Below are 20,610 nucleotides of genomic sequence, written 5' to 3'. Positions count from 1 at the left end.
AACCTAACCGTTCATAAAAGTATTTATTTAGTACCTGTAGATATGTAGTGCCAAGCAGTGGGCTTGCCAGCGCACAGCAGATGAGTTTGACTCAAGCAGGAAACAGCGCAAGAACTGGATCAGTGTCTCCTTGTCTGCAAACTTGTTAAGCTGACTGACCAGAGCCATACAAAGCTGATCCTCCTGGCTGCTGATACCATCTCCTGTGATCAGTCCACACAGATAAAAGACAGTAAGGACACAACAGTCTAAAATCCATTTTGATACCAAAATATTTTGTTTCGGGTCATCAGAGGGCTGGAGCCTATGTCAGAACCCTATGTGCTTTGAACAAGCTGAATAAGTAAGAAGTATGAGAGAGCATTTTTCATCATCTCACCCTCTTTGTCTTTCTCTTTGTCTTCTTTTTTGCTTTTTTTACTGGAGGATTTGCTCTGAGAGGACTGAGAGGCTGCCGTCTGTCCAGCACTACCAGAACCTCCTCCGGAAAACGATGAAGAGGTCGAGGAGGAACTAGCTAGCACCTTGCTGCCACACAAGGCACAGGAGAGGAGTTGGAGCAGAACAGGAGAAACCCCCTCGTCAACTAGGAAGCTGACCTGGAGCAGGAAGTACAACACGGCTGGGCACAGAAGAGGAAAAAAAAAAAGGCAGTGTTAACAATAGTGGCTTTGAATGTCGGTTTACACTTGTAAAAAGTTATTTGACACAACTTACAGTCATCTTTCATGCAGAATTTCTGCCAGTTGATTGTCCTCTGAGTGGCAATTTCAGCACATGCTTTCAGGTGTTCCATCTGCAACAAACAAAGCAATCCACTCCTCAGTAAAAGACAAAGATCAGCCAGCCCTTACGCCAGAGAAGGTTACTATTCAAAGACCATCAAACAGGGCAGGAAAGAATTGTAAAAGAATAAGTAAATTAACTGGGATTGTGGAAAAAAACATAAACCTGACACATTAAATCCTACTGTACAATGTGTGTTACTAAGATAACATGTCAACCGTTATTCTGTTCAAAGGACGCTCACCAGACTGATGAGTGTGTCGTACTGTAGCGCTGAACCAGATGTGGCGGTGACCACACCAGCTCGGAGGAAGATGCCCTGCTCCTCCAGGAGCTTCTTAATGCTGCGGACATGCGAGTCAAGAGTGTGCAGATCTCGCAGCTGACGATATTTCTCCTTTGACCCGCAGATAAACAGCAACAGCTTTCTGACTTGTCTCCTGACAAACGGCGTCTGTTGGATCATCAGATACTGAGAAAACAAAGGAGTGATGATTGCGTTCGTCTTTAGTGAAGACAGACTTTGAGTAGAGAAATATAACAACTAAAAAATATACCCGGTAACTTACTTCAGACAAATAATAGAACCAAGAATGGTCAAATACTGGTGGTGGGATACGAGGGTTTGTGTCAGCAATCTTCTTTATCTGATATGGCAGCCGGAGCACCATTTCAGTCAACAGCTGGGAGTAGGCCTCAAAGACATCAGCAGCATGTCCCTGATCACAGAAAAACAGTGAGTTCTCATCTAAATCACTTTGAAAAAAAAAAACATATTTCAAGTTTAAAGATCATCGTTTTCTGTTACCTTGACGTATTGGCGCAGGAAGAAAGGACTCATGTCGGGGGGAGAGGAGGCTGTGTGAGTGCGGAGAAGCTGGCTGGTGGTCACAGGTTCCTCTTCACCCTGTTGACTCTTCCAGAACTCCAAGAGTGACTTGAGGACGTGGAGACAGTAGTCGATGGCACCTTGGCTGAGCAAGGCAGTCGCAGTCGCATTGGAAATCAGAGATGAGGACTACGAGACAAAAAAGTGGGAGAGCAGCGTCTGTCAAATTACACGATGTACACCACACTAACATCTTCCTTGTTTGTGTAATATTTTGATCAAATTGAATACTTCCTTTACGACATTACATTTAGAAACAACACTGCATTATTACCGAAAATCAAAAAGAGACCATACCTCAGAAGATTTTGAGCCAGATTTGGTACGAGACATGAAGACGCTAAGCAGCCTCATGATGACCAGGTGAACTTCATTTATGGAGCTTCGCTCATTCTTTTTGGACACATCCTGCGGAGCAATGGCATGAACTGAGTAAAACATTTTGACATTCCGAGTCAAACTCATCATAAACAGATTGGTGGTTACCTTCTTGTGCATGCCAAGCTCAGCAATGAGCTGTGCAAGCAGGTCATCCAGAGCTCCCTTATCCTTTTCATCCTCACCGTCGAGGTCAGAGGTCAACATAAGGACAACTTGCATGTAAGGTATGGCTTGAACTCCACCTACATTGTGGAGCTGAGAAAGTTGCTGCAGGAAGCGCTCCAGTAGCATAAGACGAACCATGTGCAACCTATTGACAAACACAAAAGTAACCTTAAACATTTATAACTAAACTGATCAGATTTAGTTTAATGAGGAGCTCTTCTAACAAAAACAAATTTATCAATATCTTTTGTTTTTATGGTCATGTTGTATTCAAGGACAGCAGAAATTAGGCCCAAATGCTTCTCCCTTCATTCAGGAATCTGACCTGTTGCTTGTGTGGATGTCTCCCTCAGTCTCTCCTTCTCCTTCTGAACCTTCACCTTCCTGCTGTGCTGTTGTGGTACTGATGGCACCAGTACTGGAACTCACACTTCCTGGACCAGCAGGGTGGCCCTCCACTGCAGTGTCTCCATATGCACTGCTGCGTCCTGACACTGTAACAAGCCAACAAAAAGAAAGAAAAAAGTATTTTTTATTTTTTTTTCTAATGACTGTCATCAGGACTTTAAGCACAATTTAAAAAATGATACGATTATCTTAACCTCCAACTGTTGTATGGGGAAAGGGGAGGAAAGGATTGGTACTTATTGACCAAAATAGGAACAGCTTATGGTCTAATTTCCACTGACTGTACAAAGAAATATCTATAGACTGGATACAACAGATTTCAGACATGCATATTTAGTTTTTTGTTGTTTTTTTTTTTTTTTTAAATGTCACACTGGCCTCTTTTACTAAAATAACCCACCACTGTGCTCCCCTGCTACAGAGTCGATAGCAGAACCTCCACTCTCTGAGCCCACACTGCCTCCATGCTCAGCTGGGGAGGTCCGCAACGTAGAGCCATCAGTAGCAGCTGTGCTGCCCTCATCATCTGATGCCGGGGCTGAAATCATAGCAACAGCTGTAACAGTAAATACACTGCGGTCACCTGGCCAGGATACATGATCTTAGTTCACTAACAATACAAAGAAGCATCCAGCACAATCAAGATATTTCAATCTGCCATTATCACTTGCTCTTTTACTATTGAACTTATTATGGACAGTGGGATGTAAAGTTGTAAAGGTTAAGAGTGACCAGTGATAAACTAAAAGGATGGAACAACAGTTGCTTTATATCATGAGGCAAAACCATAAACTGTAATCTTGATACGTTTATGAGTTTCAGGATTGGATTTAAACTGGTTTGTTCTTCTCAATTTAAAAAAGTTCAACTTTAGTTTCAACTGTGTACTTATTGAGAAAAAAATGAAAAAAGGCTAATTAAAAAATAAATACCTGATGCTGTGGTGTCTGAAAGGGTGCCAGCATCAAGTGAGGAGGAGCTTGGGGCCTGGCCAGACAGACCAAGGCTCTGAAGGCCAAGAGCACTGCTGCTGCTGCCTAAAAATGCCAAAAAGTATGTTTAAGCGCTGATCCAAAATGATGACCCAGATTTAGCAGTAAGAAAATATTTGACCGGGACGATTCCCTGTGCCACTGTTTGTGTTTTGCTTCACCAACACCCAAACCTGTTAGTAGCTCATAAGAAACAGCTGAAACAGCTCTAATACGTTTCAGCAAAGTCTTGACAAACTATCATCATGGGAGTCAGACGTTTCAGTCGCCACAGAATTGATGCCTCACCTTGTTGATCCTGCTGAAGGCTGAGAGCAATGGCCAGCTCAACCATTGTTTCATCGTCAGCATCGGGAGGGATGTCAAGCATGGGGGGGAAACCCTCAGCTCCAGCCAGCAGAGCCTCAAGAGGAGATGGATTTCCATTGTTGACATTCTCCGCTGTCTCCAGGACCATTGACTCAGACTGGGAAGATAATTAAAATAAGAGTGTTATTCCTATACCTTCAACATGCATTTTCATTAGTAAGTGCTTCATCACTGCTGACAGCTCTATCGTCAATTTTTAAAATAGAAGTAGATCATCAGTCTCAAGTCTGGACACATCAATTCAAATGTGTAATTGTGTCCACGTATTTAACTGATATTGTATACATTTCAGAGGGTTACATGGATACGTTTAAACACATCAGTGTCCTCTCACGACAACAAAACTGGAATGTCAATTATACGTCACAGACTATTTCTGTTTTTGTCCTCACCACCATCTCAAAGTCGCCATGGTCCACTTCACCCTGCTCTTGGCTCTCCTGTCGACCCTCTTCCCCTCCAGTAATCACAGATGACTGCATTTTGTCATCTGCATCATCATCATCATCATCATCTTTGTCACCTGGTGAAGGACACCAACCACAACCTTTAGAAGACTACGGATATTATTAGTTCTGGGATTCCTAACACCAGATTGATAAGACATTGTAAATACAAACACTGCATTATTTCACAAATGAATCTCATGCACATGTATTTACAATCCAGAGTCAAAAGCTTTGTGTAAACCTTGCACACACTTACCCATAGGTGTGTTGGAGCGTGGGGGAGATGGGAGAGTCACATGACGGCGCTTGTTTCTTGGTCGCAGCACTCTGATCAGAGCCTGCTTACAAGCAAAGCTCACAGCAGTGTCCTGAATTTCAAATACAGCACGGTTACCTCAAGACTCTGTACTGACTTTATTTAAAGTAATCCATGGAACAGCTTCCATCCTAATTTTGAAATTACTATTATGACAAGCTATTTAAATTAAATGTAATTTGAAACGATGGTAGTTTCTTGGATGCCGATTAAGTCACACCTTTAGTGATAAAAGAAGGAATTATACTTACTGGGCACAGTAACATTTGCATGTAGATTTTGGAGGCTACATTGATGTAATCCAGTTCACATGTACAGTATGCATGGATGATGTCTACCAAGGCATTAACTGTTGCTTCCACATGAGTTAGACCTTAGATAGTGGGAAGAAAACACACAGACACGCGGCCGTTTTGTACGAGACAGACTTAAAACTGTTGCTGTAAGGCCGTTATATTTGAATGGCATGTTGACCATTCACACACAGTCTATGAGTTAAATCATTTATTACTTAAGCAGGTGTCATACACAAACATTTTTTGTCTCATGGTTAGCACTTACCAGGCAGACAAGCAGGAGCAAGAAATGCATTCTTGGGTTTTAAGGCATGGAGCTTCCAGAAGTTATTCATCAGCTGTGCAATGAAGTTACAGCTTTCACCGTCCAAAAGTTTTTGCCCATCATCTGTCATCTCCGCTTTAAGAAGAGAAGAACATGAGTAAGTCTGAGACTTTTACGCGACTCATCTGCCACGAAAAGAGTTGTTTTAAACCAGATTTACTCATAAGGAACTCATTTAATCTCCCAATCATGAAATTATGATTTTAGAATGTATTTGTAAAACAACATAAAATTATACATTACTGCTCCCTTGTTGGAGGCAAATGTTTGCCAGCACAGAGTCGTCTCTTACCAGAGTCATGATGTAATGATTTATTTTCTGTGAAGTGCACCAAGTTGTTGGGTCTCATGATTGCAATGGAGCGGGCTGTGATCACAAGTCTCTGGAAGACATCGGGGTCAAGCTCCCTCCCCTCATGGCTGCAACTATTCAGACACTGCACTGCATTACTCAGCAAGGACTGGTCCTGATAAGAGGAGGGAGACACCAGTGATATCAGTTATTGATATGTAATATAAATGGGATGCAACACAGATGAGGGGCTGAGTGCTTAATATTTAGTTTGTTGTTTGTTTCATTTTGCATCTCAGTGCATCCCAGTGTGCTTACAAATCTAAATTTATAAGCCAACAAGAAGTGTTTTTTTTCTCAATATTAAGCAATATTCCCATTCAATTTTTAATCATGTTATTCTTCGTCAGCAGCACTGCGATTCTTTGAGGATTCTTCAATATTAAGCCCAAATAATCATAATGTAGTCCTACAGTTTCCCTGGCTTACCATTTATCTTATCATTTGTAAATGCAGTATGTCACATTTAATCTTTCACAGTAAATTCAATTAAGGCAAACAAAACTGCTGAAGTATTGATAAAGTGTGCAAAAGCAGGACCTCACAGAACCTCATGTTATTTGGTCTAGAATAATAAATGTGCTTTCTTTTTACCTTGTGGTTGTGGTAGGCAGTACGGCTGGTGTGCAGGCTAGCAAGAAGTCCCTTTGTCTGCTGCTGCACACCTGCAGGAGTTGGCATGGACAGGAGTAAAGTGGCCAACTCCAGTGCTGCCGTCTTGTTTTTCTCCTACAGAGTTAAAAACACAAATGAACAATTCTGGCTCGAGACAAACAGTAGAAAAGAAAAAATTTCCACTTCAATGTGTCATTTCTTTTTTTTTAAGGCAATGAAGAAATAAAACCATCTAAATTCACCTTTTCAATGGACGAACCCACTGCAAAGCAGCTTTCCAGAGCTTCAAGGGAGCTCACCACCAACCTAAAACAAAGAGAAAAGATTAATTCTGCCTCTTCAAAAGACCCTGTCTTAAAAATAACAAACCATTACACCCGTCCCTAAAATAAAAAAGCATTCTCATTCTGTTGCAGTCTGTGCTAGTCTAAAAGCAAAACAACACTGAATGCAAGAATAAATGTGAGGAAAAAAAACAACGTATTTTTGTTGAATGTTCAGAGTCCCAAGCGAAGACACACAGAGTGGCACACATGCACAAAACCATACAAACAAGCAGAGAAAGGGCATTTACTAACCGGTCCAATGTTGATAAGGACTCAGTTTCACAACTTTTTATTGTATTTTTGGGAGCAAAAGAAAAAGAACAAAATTAAGTGTGAGGATCACAGAAAGAAACAAGTGAAGTTAAATGATTCAGTTGAACAAAAGAGAGTCATGCAAGAAAAAAATGATCACAGAAGCCATGCACTAACACTGTTAAGAGAACCCAACTGCCTCTGGTTGTGCTCAACAAGTCCAACTACAGAACTTATGATGATATGCTAAAAGAGAGCAATGAGTTGAGAAAGAAAAAGAAGGAAATCACAGCTACATGTGGTTTGTTCTATCATCTTGTAACCAAGACAGTGAAAAAAATCTTAAGCAATTTAGGATCTGTAAAATAACTATTTTTGGTTCATCCAGCAACAAGTGTTACTGTTAAATCAGGTGACTTAATCACATTAATACAAAAAAAGAACAAACTAATTCATACAAATTCAACAAGATACAATAGTTATGCCAACTTGTAATTGTCTTGCTAAAATACTAAAAGTATGGATGCTGTATTACACTTTACAGTTTTAAAATAAAAAACTAGATTAGAAAAATCGATGTTTATGCCGTCAAGTAGCATCAGGAGTGTGGGTAACTTAACTACAGGACACTTAGAAGCGTAATGACTAAAATCAACACAGTAGAAAGCCCATACCTCTCTAGCACAGTGCCACTTGTTGTGGTTGGGGTTGCTATGTCTCCATCAGAGGTGCCATTGCCCTGGTTGAGACTGGGACTGCAGACATTATTAACTGATGCAGAGGAAAAGTCCTCTGGGGGATCCTCAGGCCAGCCAAACTGCTCCTTGGTTTTACCATAGACCTTGATTGAGTCAAGCATGGTGACTCCAGCTGGATCAACTGAAGCTCCAACTTTTAAACACACAAGAAGTATCAAACTAAATCAGAAGATTTATCTAAACCAAGTGAATCTATTGTGACCATATCATAGCAACAGCTCGGATCACTTCAATTCATGCCACATGTTAAAACTAGGGCTGGGCAAATTAAGGTGTTATTTTTGCATTAACTAATGAATTCATTATCGCCGACAATCATTTGTCTCCCAGTTTTTATTATTTTTATTGTAAACGTCTGTTGTTCACTGACTTTTATTTTGAAAGGGTCCATCGTGAGCGAGCCCAGTATGTTGCTTACTGCTGCAACGCTCACAGGAAACAGTCAGAAAAGAAATGAATGGCAGATGAAGCGGGCTAAACAAACATGGAGGTTACGGAACTTTTACATATCCATTTTCATTTCCATGTTCTTCCCGACGGCGCAGTCGACAGAGCCACGAAAGTCCTCTATAAGGTCCCCGATAGCCGCCAATAACAACAACATTGCAGCTATGAACTAACAGTGTAATATTACGCGTTCATTCTTCTTAAAGTATCGGTGAAATAAAGACAGATAATGCCTTATTTAGAGGCTGCATCGTCTAAGCCCCGTTCACTCCGTTATATGGATCTTGAGGAATCTAAATATCCTCCGAGGGACACAGACTTTCACCAAACTGTTCTCGGTGAGTAGATAAACGTATTTCATGCCAGAAATAAGGTCTGGGTTTAAAAATACCGGAGTTCCCCTTTAAGCAATTAAATAATTTAATATTTGCCCAGTCCTAGTTAAAACTTCTTCTTAGGCACTTAGAAATGACATAAAAAGAGTAAGCCTTGAATAACTTTACCGTGACATTGTTATGATAACATTAAAAACAGTAAATGGGTTAAGTGATACGTGGAAATTCTGGATCTTACTGAATATGGAAAGCTTCTTGTCAGCCTGCAGAGCCTCTTCTCTGGTGAAGGGGAAGTCAAACCAGCGAGCCCTCGTCAAGTTTATCTGCATGGTCCGGCCAAAGACCTCCACATAAGAAGGAGCCCTCTCAATGGCCTGAGTGCCCACCTGCACCCGCATACCTGTCATCACCATTGAACTGTTGTTGTTCACCACTTCCACGGTAAATCCTCCAGGCTACAAGAGAATAACAAGTAAAATAAGAGGAATGGAAGCTTTTGGTTATGAGTTTCATACATTTGTCTATTTGTACAACTATGGAATCATCAACAATATCATAAATTGCCTAGATATATAAATAAATATATATTAGCTCAAAAGCTTTACTTTTAAATGCTGGTTCACTTGTAAATTATTGCTCATTTAGTTTGAATGCATACAGATACATTTCCACTTTCTCTGACCAATCAAATAAAAATGTCTCTACCTTTGTATTGGCCACATACATCCCTGTGGAGTTCAGCCTGTGTTTGATCTGCTGCCCATTGTAGACCTGCAGCAAATCATTACCCCCAAACTCCACTTCGGTCAGTTGCTGGTTGTGTTCAAAGAAGTCCACTGGGAAAGTCACCTGACTGGAGGTCCGAGTGGCTTAAAGTAAAATGATTAGATTAAAATTTAAAAAATGTGGACACAGTTACATTATAAAACATTGTCACTCACATTTCTGATATCATCTTCCCAGTTTAAGCTTCTGCTTAGCTAATGAAGTACTGCGGCATTAATACTGAGGAAAAACTAGGAAGCTTTACAGAAATGCTAACAGAAACTTTGAATTTACGTAGATTTAAGACGAGAACAGAAGCCAGACAGAAATATTTGGGTACCTATCAAATGCCAGAAAAGGCTAAATGTGCTAGAATGTATTTGTGGCGATCCTGCTCGTCTTCAAATAGGTGTGTTAACCATAACTAGGATCCTCTCACTTTTGCATTTTGTGATTAAAAACTGTCATTTACCAGCCGTAAACTCACTTGCAGCAGCAGCTTTGCGCTTGCGGACAGGCTTCATGATGCTGATGCCACAGCTCGGCTGCAGGGAGGGTTGGAGCCAGTATGAGGTGTTGTCCACATTCGCCATGTAGATTCGTAGGCTTCCGTCCTCACAGAGAAGAATCATAGTTGTGCGCTGTTGCTCATTGCTGGCAGTGTGTCGGATAGCTACCATATCTTGAATCTGGAGTTGGAGAAAAGGAAAGAGAATGTTTTTCCAAGTATTCAGTATTCCTTAATGTACCCAAGATCCCCTCCCACTCACATTTTTAAATTCCTTTCCCCACTTCATATCATGCCATCTTCTCTTAGGTTGCCTTTTACACACATTTAACCTGTCTTATGTCAACAAAGTAAATTACCCTTACCTTTGCTTTAGCTGGCAGAGTTTTAATCTCCTGGATGAGGAAGGTGTCAGGTTTGACCATGATTACCAGTGGTATGCCGGTTGTCTGTTGCACGCAGCACACCAGGCCTGGATGGTTCATGACCTCTGACCACTGGCACAGAGCAGGTGACATCTTGCTGCTGCCACCATTCGAGCTAAATAAAGCAGGAGGACAAGAGAGCTTTAATTTTTTCCAGCTTAGCCTCAGCTCTTTACATTTTCTAGACCCTGTTTTCTAGCCATTTATGGTACGAAAGAAGTGTTACCCTTTGATGTTGATAGGGAAAAGCCTCTGTACGTCAGTTGTGCTGCGGCTCACTGTGGCAGCGAAAGACTTCCCCTGGCTGTAGCTGAAGAAAAGCATTTGAAGGACGTGGGAGTAATAAACAGACACGCCACCCCCGGCCACCTGACCGTTGCTGTCCTGAAATTACAAGGAATGAATTTACCTCAAGAACACTTTTAGAGGTTTCTTAACTAACTGCACAAACATAAATGCAAAGGTGTGTGAACATCACCCAAAGGGATGAAAAACATTACAGCAGAGATGCACTGTAAGAATGCAACAAAATAGATTTCTTAAGTCGTCACATCTCTTGATTTTAGGGCGGTCATTTTGCACAATATCAATGCCATGATTTTGAAGGTGCATTTTTTTTTTGTCCAAACATAAAATCAAGATACCTTCAAGTCTTCGTGGGTTATCTCCAATACATTTGTGACATAGAAAGGGCCATGCTGAGCACTGCTTGACTCATCCATGATCTGAGTGTACATGTAACCTGCCGAGGACATGATTACAATGATGTTTTTCCCCTCCTCATTGAAAAGGAATGTAGCATCCCGGATCTTGGAACTTGGGAGCAGAAAGTAGTACATGGGGCTCAGGGCATCCACTGACAAGTCATAGATCTGTGGCCAAAGGAGACAAAAAGTATTACTCCAAGCTGGATATCTCCAAAACATAAAAAGACTCACTCATCATAGTTAAAGGCAAAGGGCTTGTGACTATACTCTCAAATGAACAGAAACTTGAAATAACTTTTTACAAATAAGATGTCAATACTCTTACTTAACTGAATGTAAAGTAGTATTGTCATTCTACCAATATCTACCTTGACAAAGTCAGCAGTGATGATGGCAAGTTCAGTCTGAGAGCCTGGTAACCAGATCGCTTTGATGATGAAGTTGCCTGTTGCCAGTTGTGGGTGTAACACCAGATGGTCTGACACAGAGCCTGTGCTACTGAACGTTAGCACGTGACAATCCTGCAAAATACACAAGAACAACACTTTAAAAAAAGACGAATACTTAATTCCTATAACAATACATATGGAAAATTATACCTCACATGAGTTGTTATAGATTCTATTTTTATTATTTAAAACAAACTATTTTCACAAGTGCAACGAATCTCCAAATTTTCTGTTTTTGAGAGTTTTCCAATTCCATATGCGAGCTAAATCTCAGGTTTAGAATAGTCTGCTTTTCTGACCTTAAGGCCACACACAGCCAGGTAATCTTCATTGCAAGGGTTGCCTGTGAGACTGAGGACAGTGAAAGGGACTGGAGCAGAGGCCAGACGGGTCAGCGTTAGCTTCCTCTTGCTTGAATCAGCTTGCTTAAGGAGAGTGGAAAGCTGCAGAACGGTTATCTGTCAGACAGGAGGGAAAAAAAGAATTTGTCACATGGTATAATAACAGTGAAGAAATTGCAAACCAACAAATAGAAAACAGCACTATTTTATACACTTATGTAACTATTAAATGGGACTTTGAATGAAACTAAGTAAAACTGAACAACAAACTTAAAATAGACATTACTATTTGCAGTTTTAAAAATGAAAAGTAGCAAACAGCCTTTTTTTCTTCTAGTAACGTTCTACACTACAGCTAAACATATCTATTGCTGACCTGCACATATCCCAATCTCTGCTTTACGAAGGAACTCTCTCAAGCTCCTTTCATGACACCAAGGAGAATTCATGAACTCTGCTTACCTTTCCCTTTTCATGACTGACTGCAAGATGCTGGCGGCGGCCATGGGGTGAGGACAGGACACACATAGCAACACGACGCAGGACATGTGCACTGATGAGCTGGCGTATAGTTTGGCCCTGGTCTCCACTGTAGTTCATCCTCACATTCTCAAAAGCCCCTTCCTGAGACCCAAGTGTGGGCACCTGAGAAAAAGCAAATGTTAACATTGTACTCCTACACATAAATAGACCGAATATAATGCAGATTATAGGAAGATTTAAATAAATTATCAAGGAAATGATCATTTTCATCATTACCATCAACTGGTCTGTCATTTCCACATTTTTGTCCTGAGTATGCAGTTCGTTGAGGGCCTGCTGAGCCCGACTGCTGCTGCCCACGGCGGATGCTTGCTGGAAGTTGGTCTGGATCGCTTCCATGAGAAACATGAGCATCTCGAGTATGACTGCAGCAGTGGATGATCCCATCTGCCGTGGAAATAAAGCCAAAAGCACAGGTTACACAATGTACAGTGCAGTGCTTGCAAAATAAACCCTCAAGGCTTAAAGAGAGACTAAACAAGAGACACCAATAGTAATACATCCAGAAAAGATATTCTCTCTAACCACTTGTGTAAGTAACTCCTCCTGGCAGCCCTCAATGCTTTTGCACACACTGCTCTTCTTAGGTCTGTCTTCATCACCAGATTTGCCATCACAGATGGTGACCTTTCCCTTGTCAGAGGGGGAAGCATTCTGGTGGCGGATAGCACTCTCAGGCATTCGCAGTTCACTCTGGAACGCTGAGGATTCTTTGAGAGTGGAGCCCATGCCACTACTGGGGCTGCGTTTGACCAGGGCCTGCAGATGATGGACACACAAAGGACCAGCGAAAACAACAATGAAACATGTACAGTAACTTGTTTGGACAGGACTATAGATTTGTAATGAATGAGTATGTGCATCCAAACTTTTAGAAAGCAGTCTATATATACTTTACTCTTGTAGCACATTAAATAAAATAGGTTAATCTAAGAGAATCAACTTTTCTAAAGTTAAAATAATAATAGTTTGCTTTCACTTTATTAGCTTCTCCACAATATGGAGTCAAAGAATGTTCAGAGAAACTGTGTTTGATGAAGGCATAGTTTATCTAAATTGCCTTCAAAACCAAACATAAATCACACATTGAAGGACTACTGATGTCACTGGACCAATAACTATACTGAAAAAATGACTGTGACCCTGACATCATTATCCTCTTAAAACACAGTTAACATCAATTCTTAATGCATCCAATTCCAAAGTGAAAATAATAAAGACACAAAAGTGCACAAAACGATCTTAACTCTAACACAGAGGAAGGAGAAAACAATACAATCACAAGAACAAAGGAGAAAAATGCTTAAGGCTGTTGGTCATTACCAGACAGAAAGTAAAATGTATTTGATGGTTTGTTCTTCACATGCACAGTAAGAAAATAATTAATAATAACTAGGGAAACTGGCCTTTCATTACACAAAAAAGCAGGTATTTAAAACATGTTTTATTTAATTTTCTGGCCATACGTGTGGACTAGCTATAATCCTGATCAAATGAAATGACGGGATGGAAGTCAATGGGGGAATGACTTGCAAGCCAAAGTTACCGCTGTTGTTCTCTTCCCATGATGACCTGAGGTATTCGGTCTCACCTGGCAGCTGCCATCCTCTTTGGCACCGCAGTCACAGAAGAAAGAGCCATATTTTGCATAGGAGATCTCATGGTCTTTGTGACAGACCTTGGCGCACACTGTGCACACACCTACCCCATCCACCATCTTACAGGTGTGACAGTGGTACCTATAAAACCATAAGGAAAAAACAAAGCAACGTAGTGCATCAGTGAACAATGACAGCTTCATTTTGAAAAGTACTACGGTCTTTTCGTGGGATATTTTCCTTGATCTCCTCAATTTCCACTACAGGAACCAGGCAGTAAACCGAGTTTGCGTAGAAATATTTAAGACTTGGGTAGGAGGGTGGTATACTTGAGATTACTCAGGACATTTGAGGTGGGGCTTGCAGCGCTGAACGTGTCTTCACTTGCATTGTCTTATTTACACCTTTTTGTTTCAGTTATCCTGCTTTAATGTCTACCGTAACTCGTAAAATCTGTTAACTACAAGTTGCATCGTAGGAACAGCTGTTGCTCTTTGCAAACCCAACATTCAAACTTCCACCATTCATGCCTGCCTCATTCGGCTGTAGAGATGCACCCACAAACCGTGAGCTGCGGCGGTGCACCAAACTTTAAAAAGAAGAGGGAACACCAATCATAACCCGTCTGCACTGAAGGAGTGGTCGCTGATTAAAATACTACTCAGATTATTTTCACATAGCTTACATTCTAGGACAGAAGTTAAAATTCCCAAAACTCTCTATTATAATTAAACTTAATTTTGAGAACTGTTCCTCAACAAATTAACACTCATTCTGTTTCAAAAGTTACTGACAAATACCAACAAAGTTAATGAACTGAACCTACATGATATGCAGGATATTCATAGCTTAAGAATGTATTTTCTTTTTTATTCTAACTTTATAAAAAGCTTTCGTGTGAGATATCTTATTTTTTAGGTGTTTAGGGAATTCTGATACGTACCCAAACACCTCTAAACTAAAGTCATTGGGGGGAAAAGCTCATCTTACCAGTGCTGGTTCATGAACTCCTTCTGAGTAATGGTAAAAGTGCAGAGTTTGTTGCAAAGGGAGTCTTCATCCTGTAAAACAGAAACCCGTTTTAACAACCTGATTTTTTGGAGTAAAGAAACTGATGAAGCCAAAAAAAAAGTAAACTTATGATAAGACGAGCCGGCATTATGAAACCGATATTAAACCATGATAAAAACTAAGAAAAAAATGTTTTAATCTTTATAAATCTAATCAATTAAGAAAAGCCTTTCTTTGTTAGCCATTGCATGATATTGCAAGGGTTTCACTTCTTAACATAATGACTTGTTTGTGTAAAATCTAACACAAAAAAGACGTCCTGTACAACATAAAACCAGGAAAAACTTGCAAAGTCATTTTGTGGCAGTAGAATTCACAAGACCTTACAATAGCAAGAATTTTACATCTCTGTCTGTGAGCTATATGATGCACTTAGAAAACATGGCCCTGTTTGAGAAAGACAGAAATTGGAGGATAAAATCCTACAGAGTCCTCTGCCTGGGAATCATCCTCCTCAACTGCAAGCTCTTCAACCCAGTCTGAGTCGACCTCCATTGCCTTCTCATCGCCCTCCATGAGCGGCGCCGATGTACCCTGGCCACTGGTTTGCCTCAAAGCATTCATCACATCAGCCAGATAGGAGATGATGTGGCACGAGCATTCAAGCATGCTGGCATGCTGATAATGAAAAATAAGTGCATATTAATGGCCTGACAGTTACTGTAATCGTTCATCCAAGTCTATTTGAAGCCAGAGAGGAAACACGGGCTTAGCCACGGTTTACAGTATAATTAACACCGATGTCAAAGCATTTCACTTAAGTGACCTAGTGTTACATACTGAAATAGAATAGAGAAGAAACAACAACAAACCCTTTACCTTTCCATGGGATAAGTTTGTGCTGACTTTCTCCACAACATTCTTCTGTGTTAAATACTTTTTACTGCAGAAAAAGGGGATTCATTTGAAATCAAAATCAATCAAGACATTTTTTTAATTTTATTTTTTTAAATAAAATCAGAAGTGTAATTTTTTGATAATACTTATTGAAACTGATCTCTTACCATCTGGTCAGCCAGTCAATAGCAGCCCTGTGAAGTTGCAGATGACCAGCCCCCTGTCCAGCACTGGCCAGAGTTGCCATGATGACCATGAGCTCAGGAAAGCCTGTTCCATCGCCAGTGGCCAGCATGTCTGTCGCCATGGGAATAAGTGTACTGAGGAGGACGGTGCACACTCCTTCGCCCACCTGACTATTGTCACGCACAATATGAGTGGTGAGCACCTGCAGAAGCTGTCGATTTTCTTGCACTATTTCCAGTTGTTCTGAGTCCTTTGGTGGGGTAGCTGTCATACGCGTCAGCCACGACTGCAGGCGGGAGGGCTCCACACAGGCCAGCTGGGCCAAAGAGCCACACAGGCATAACAGGCTTGGGTTTGGACTTTTCTCCGCTGGGGGTGAGAGGATTGTGTGAGATGCACCATAGAATTACTCATTGTATGTAGGTTATAACTTTCAAGATTTATGATTTCTTACAGTCCTTTTATTCCATAAATAGGGCAGCGACTGAACTGAGTGTCATGTTTCAACAAATATTCTTAGGACATTTTACAGCCACAATCAGACTAGTAAGATATACCATCACAACGCTAAACTGCAGTGGCTGTGTTAATGAAGAGACACGCGCATCAACACAGAAAGACCTATTTGGGTTATCATGGCTTCTAATCAGCTGTTCTGAGAAATCCAACAGATTGCGTTTCTGAATTATTAACAGCACTGTCCAATCAGCCATTTTTCCATGTCTGAGCCAAAAGAATGAGAAACTTCTCAATAGAGCTGCAACTTAAGTTTCTGCTTTCTGTGTCCAATTATATACCAATGTTTTTAAATGATCCCATCTTCATCTACATCAGACAAACTCTTTTTTTTTTTTAATAAACAGTGGTGATCATAAAGACACTGTCTGTAGTTTACGTAATTCTTTGAAAACAACTACACCGTTTTGATAGGGCACTTATACCCTCACATTTGTGACAGCAACAGTTAACAGAAGTGACATTTTCAGATTATTTCCTCCAGCGTGACTGCATTTTACACAACCACAGCTCACCGGACACACTAATATATTGGACACACTAATAATTGCTATGGCAATATGACAAATTCCTCCATCGCTGTCTGAATGAAGTCATCACAAACTATAATTCAAAAGTGACTCTGTCTTCATGCCATTGTTTTCACAGACTTACGAATCAATCAATGTTTTCATGTCTGAAAAGGTCTCCTGTCAATATGCTTTAAAGGAAGCATAATACCATGGAAACAGAACATTTACCATCCAAAAATTATCATTATTTAAACCAGCCATAGAATTTCATTCAACAATATTTGACTTCAAGCTGTTATGATGCAAATTCCTCATTGGCATAATTCGAAAAGAACAGTATGAATAGTAGAAAGTGCAAAACAGCATTAAGCCATTGTGATTTAAGTGGAGATGAAAGGTGTTTTGGTTGTGGTGGCCTGAATCTCTGCCTCTTGTTTGGTATTTTCATACATATGTATATACTGGCATTTGAAACAGCTCCACAACTTAAACTTATTCACTGGTCACCTGGTCTGTGACTTCTAGGTGCGAGACAGATATACCCTAGCATTTAGATCACTTTCCATTGTTTGAAATCAGCTTTAACAACAGTAGACTTACTGAGCTGGAAAAGCTTGGTGAAGAATTTTAGCACCCGGTTACAGAACTTGGCAGACAGGCTTTCGTTGGCTGTTGCCATCATAATCTGAACAAGTTCACCACTAGAAAAGAAGAAAAAAAGAAAAAAGTGAGATGGAAGTATAAATGTGGAATAATCGGAAGTGTGTTATTATCTCGGCAAACACCTGAATGAAAAGAATTCCTCCATTGCCTTTCGGACTTGACTGCTCTCAAGCTGCTTTTCAAGGTACTGAAGGCATTCCTCGAGAACCGACTCATCCAAACCACTAAAACATGAGATGAGACAGTATTTTAAAATCATCCAGCACAACCTACGAATAAACACGCAGGCTAGCTAATCATAACAATGTGTTAACAAAAAGACTGAGCTGCACAGGGGAAGGATTATCTGTGAATTCTGTAAAACAATTACACATTTCACAATACAAACTGTGTTGATTCAAAGTAACCAAACTGTTCTGCCTGGGTTTAGTTAATGAACCACGTCCCACACGGCATACCTGTTGGGGTCTGAATGGTTGGCAATGATGTTGTAACATCCTGTCACCAAACGCTCATAGATGCGTGCCAGAAAGGCGTCGGACTCTGATGGGCCGAGGATGCGCTCCAGCGAGGTGCTGCTGATCTCCGCTACGCTCTCTGTGCTGCTCTCCAGGACGAGGGGCAGCAGAGTGCTCACAACCTGTGTGGGATTCAACTCCTCTGTACTGAAGAGACAAACATGCAGCAGCATTTACCAACAGGTTATTCGTGGATAAGATTATACAAACTGCTGCTTGAACAGAGAAACTACCACTTACACAATGAGGTCGCCAGTGAGGCGAACCAAGGAGAGAAGGATGTGCTTAAGAGAAGAGGCCAGAGGCAAGGACTGACAACTCAATGTGCCCAGATGAGCCGCTTGGATGGCACTGATGTAGCTCTCTGATGGAATGGTATCATTGGCAAACGCATTTCGCTGGAAAGAAAAAACAATTCTATTCATCTCAAAGTTGCTACAAATATTTGTTTTCACTGACATCAGCAGCTTGAACAAAAATGTGTATGAACACATACTTCATGTTGTACTTTTGTTTGTAATTACAAGTTTTTGTTTTTTTAAACAAATGTTAATTCATATTTATGAATATTTTCAACAAGTGCCAGAATTCACAATTAACAAACCTCATGAAAATAATAGACAAACAGCGTTGCAGCAACAACTTAAATCACGTACCCATGAGCCAATGTTGGGGAATTCATTGGTGTTGACGCTGTTCCAAGTCTCACATACCGTTTGTACAGCTGTTGGCAAGTTCTGCATTATACTTTGACCTGTGAAGATTGATATGAAAGTGTAGTTTAAAAAAAAACTGATTTTCCAGAAAAGCTTTCAAAGCAAATGTATAACTAAACATGATTATTGAACCATTCTTTTACATACCGAGCATGTTGGCCTTGCATCGGGTGGAGCCAATGGACAGAACTGCAGCATAACCCTGGAGCTTAGCATCTGTCAGCTTGTTTTCCCCTTCCTCTGGGATGTTCATGAGCAGGTAAGATCTGGTCAAGACAAGTTTGGCTTGATGATTACATCAGAATAAATTATTCTAAACAGATGAAGGATATTATTCATTTATAGGACATAAAGTGTGGTCCAATAGTCTGTGCCCTTAAGTGCTGTGGACATGTATTTCTATACAAGTCGAAAAGAAGAAATAATAAATCAGAATATCTGGTTCCAATATACTGTCAGTATATTGTAAATATATAAATATATAAAAATAAAATTGTATCAAATTTAAGTACATAAAAACAATAAATCATGGTAATGCACCTTGTTTACAGGTTTTGATTTCAAGTAGGATAATAGATATCGTTGAACAGATTGAAAAACGCCCTTTTTGAAAATGAGATTTGGAAAAGATCACTTTATCTTGTCCATATTTTAACAAATATTTTTGTCTCTGAACAAATAGTAACAGATTGACTAAGAAAACTAGTGTTATGTGTGTTAAATCCCATCGCTGCATTGCAGCCAGCTCATTTGTAAAATGGCATAAACGTGCTCCTTTCTCACCTTGTGAAGGCCGTATAAATGTCGGTGAGCTGTAGAGTGGCTGGCAGCAAGTTCTTTGCGATATCAGAGGACTTGTGGGAGTCTGCCTCAATCGCAACCTTAGATAAATGCTCATCTAAGGAAACTTGTACTTTAGAGATGACAGCATCCAAGGTATAGATGGCTTGTAGAGATGGCAACTGATGAAGGGGAAGGATGACATTGGGGTCTACACTTGAGAAGGTGGAAATCTGCAACAGAAGAAGAGTAACAGTTGAGTAAACAACAATAGCTACACATATCACTGGAGACTATGTTGCAATCGTTACCTGTCTGGCAATGTACTCTTCTGCTAGATCTACATCATATTTAACAGTGCTGCATTTAGCGGCTGTCATCTCAACGAGAGAAGCTGCTTGGTCCGCCTTCATTCCCTGCTTCACCAGGTGTTCCTGTGTTCCGATGGCACACAGTCACACATAAAAATAAACCACATAATGTTAAAGACATAACATAAAAGACATAACCTAGCATGTTAATAAAGTATTCTGTGGTACTTTCAAGCTTCAACAGACCTTGATCCAATTCACGTATGTCGACACCCGCAGACGTGAGGACCATCGCAGTGTATGCAGGATGTCACTCTCACTGGGGTCACTGCACCCAGTCTTTAGCTGTTCCATGAAGGCTTTTGAGGGTGGTAAAACACCCAAGATTCTCCATAGTACCAGAAAGTAGTACTGAAGGGAGCAGGCCTCCTGTGTGTTGGTAAAACAAACTGTTTAATAAAATGGTACCAAATGGTTGTCAAAACTTTATTTTTACAATCCTACTGCATAAATAAGACATCTTGCTGTCAACAACAAGTCATAGCTTTCATCTAGCATCACCAGCACTGAGACAGTGACAAGTGAGACAAAGGTAGAGATTTGCACTTTCCCCATTCAAATAGTACAGAAACCAAACTAACAAAATCCAACATAATAATCCTTATGAAATGTTTTTCCACTTTTCTTTCTGCAAATCATTTTC

The 20,610-nt window shown here is 40.4% G+C and overlaps 1 protein-coding gene across 12 annotated transcripts in view; it reads right to left on the bottom strand.

The window, feature by feature from the left end:
• Positions 1 to 20,610, bottom strand: part of ubr4 (ubiquitin protein ligase E3 component n-recognin 4) — a 44,950-nt gene that overhangs the window by 12,598 nt on the left and 11,742 nt on the right. For 2 of the 12 annotated variants that reach the window (XM_072366392.1, XM_072366393.1), the window contains exons 23-68: positions 20,154 to 20,336; positions 19,908 to 20,030; positions 19,600 to 19,829; positions 18,964 to 19,082; positions 18,757 to 18,854; positions 18,341 to 18,498; positions 18,041 to 18,247; positions 17,705 to 17,806; positions 17,520 to 17,620; positions 15,873 to 16,260; positions 15,688 to 15,751; positions 15,295 to 15,486; positions 14,788 to 14,858; positions 13,746 to 13,938; positions 12,725 to 12,958; positions 12,416 to 12,586; positions 12,119 to 12,301; positions 11,615 to 11,773; positions 11,235 to 11,387; positions 10,804 to 11,031; positions 10,386 to 10,543; positions 10,100 to 10,274; positions 9,699 to 9,915; positions 9,167 to 9,330; positions 8,700 to 8,916; positions 7,596 to 7,812; positions 6,922 to 6,954; positions 6,586 to 6,649; positions 6,323 to 6,457; positions 5,669 to 5,843; positions 5,317 to 5,451; positions 5,007 to 5,128; positions 4,696 to 4,807; positions 4,383 to 4,513; positions 3,910 to 4,087; positions 3,562 to 3,666; positions 3,030 to 3,185; positions 2,547 to 2,715; positions 2,162 to 2,366; positions 1,973 to 2,083; positions 1,595 to 1,804; positions 1,356 to 1,505; positions 1,031 to 1,258; positions 718 to 796; positions 380 to 622; positions 35 to 203 (exon numbers count right to left, since the gene is read on the bottom strand). In XM_072366392.1, the coding sequence (XP_072222493.1) occupies positions 35 to 203; positions 380 to 622; positions 718 to 796; positions 1,031 to 1,258; positions 1,356 to 1,505; positions 1,595 to 1,804; positions 1,973 to 2,083; positions 2,162 to 2,366; positions 2,547 to 2,715; positions 3,030 to 3,185; positions 3,562 to 3,666; positions 3,910 to 4,087; positions 4,383 to 4,513; positions 4,696 to 4,807; positions 5,007 to 5,128; positions 5,317 to 5,451; positions 5,669 to 5,843; positions 6,323 to 6,457; positions 6,586 to 6,649; positions 6,922 to 6,954; positions 7,596 to 7,812; positions 8,700 to 8,916; positions 9,167 to 9,330; positions 9,699 to 9,915; positions 10,100 to 10,274; positions 10,386 to 10,543; positions 10,804 to 11,031; positions 11,235 to 11,387; positions 11,615 to 11,773; positions 12,119 to 12,301; positions 12,416 to 12,586; positions 12,725 to 12,958; positions 13,746 to 13,938; positions 14,788 to 14,858; positions 15,295 to 15,486; positions 15,688 to 15,751; positions 15,873 to 16,260; positions 17,520 to 17,620; positions 17,705 to 17,806; positions 18,041 to 18,247; positions 18,341 to 18,498; positions 18,757 to 18,854; positions 18,964 to 19,082; positions 19,600 to 19,829; positions 19,908 to 20,030; positions 20,154 to 20,336 (7,415 nt within the window). The remainder of the gene's footprint in view (positions 1 to 34; positions 204 to 379; positions 623 to 717; positions 797 to 1,030; positions 1,259 to 1,355; positions 1,506 to 1,594; positions 1,805 to 1,972; positions 2,084 to 2,161; positions 2,367 to 2,546; positions 2,716 to 3,029; positions 3,186 to 3,561; positions 3,667 to 3,909; positions 4,088 to 4,382; positions 4,514 to 4,695; positions 4,808 to 5,006; positions 5,129 to 5,316; positions 5,452 to 5,668; positions 5,844 to 6,322; positions 6,458 to 6,585; positions 6,650 to 6,921; positions 6,955 to 7,595; positions 7,813 to 8,699; positions 8,917 to 9,166; positions 9,331 to 9,698; positions 9,916 to 10,099; positions 10,275 to 10,385; positions 10,544 to 10,803; positions 11,032 to 11,234; positions 11,388 to 11,614; positions 11,774 to 12,118; positions 12,302 to 12,415; positions 12,587 to 12,724; positions 12,959 to 13,745; positions 13,939 to 14,787; positions 14,859 to 15,294; positions 15,487 to 15,687; positions 15,752 to 15,872; positions 16,261 to 17,519; positions 17,621 to 17,704; positions 17,807 to 18,040; positions 18,248 to 18,340; positions 18,499 to 18,756; positions 18,855 to 18,963; positions 19,083 to 19,599; positions 19,830 to 19,907; positions 20,031 to 20,153; positions 20,337 to 20,610) is intronic. The other 10 variants (XM_072366395.1, XM_072366402.1, XM_072366398.1 and 7 more) reach the window with 8 other exon arrangements.

Source organism: Leuresthes tenuis, unplaced genomic scaffold (assembly GCF_036924035.1).
Source record: "Leuresthes tenuis unplaced genomic scaffold, fLeuTen1.0.hap1 SCAF_16, whole genome shotgun sequence".
In the NCBI taxonomy this organism is placed as follows: domain Eukaryota; kingdom Metazoa; phylum Chordata; class Actinopteri; order Atheriniformes; family Atherinopsidae; genus Leuresthes; species Leuresthes tenuis.
The sequence above is the reverse complement of the archived record's forward strand: the minus strand, read 5'-3'. Positions and strand labels throughout refer to the sequence as shown.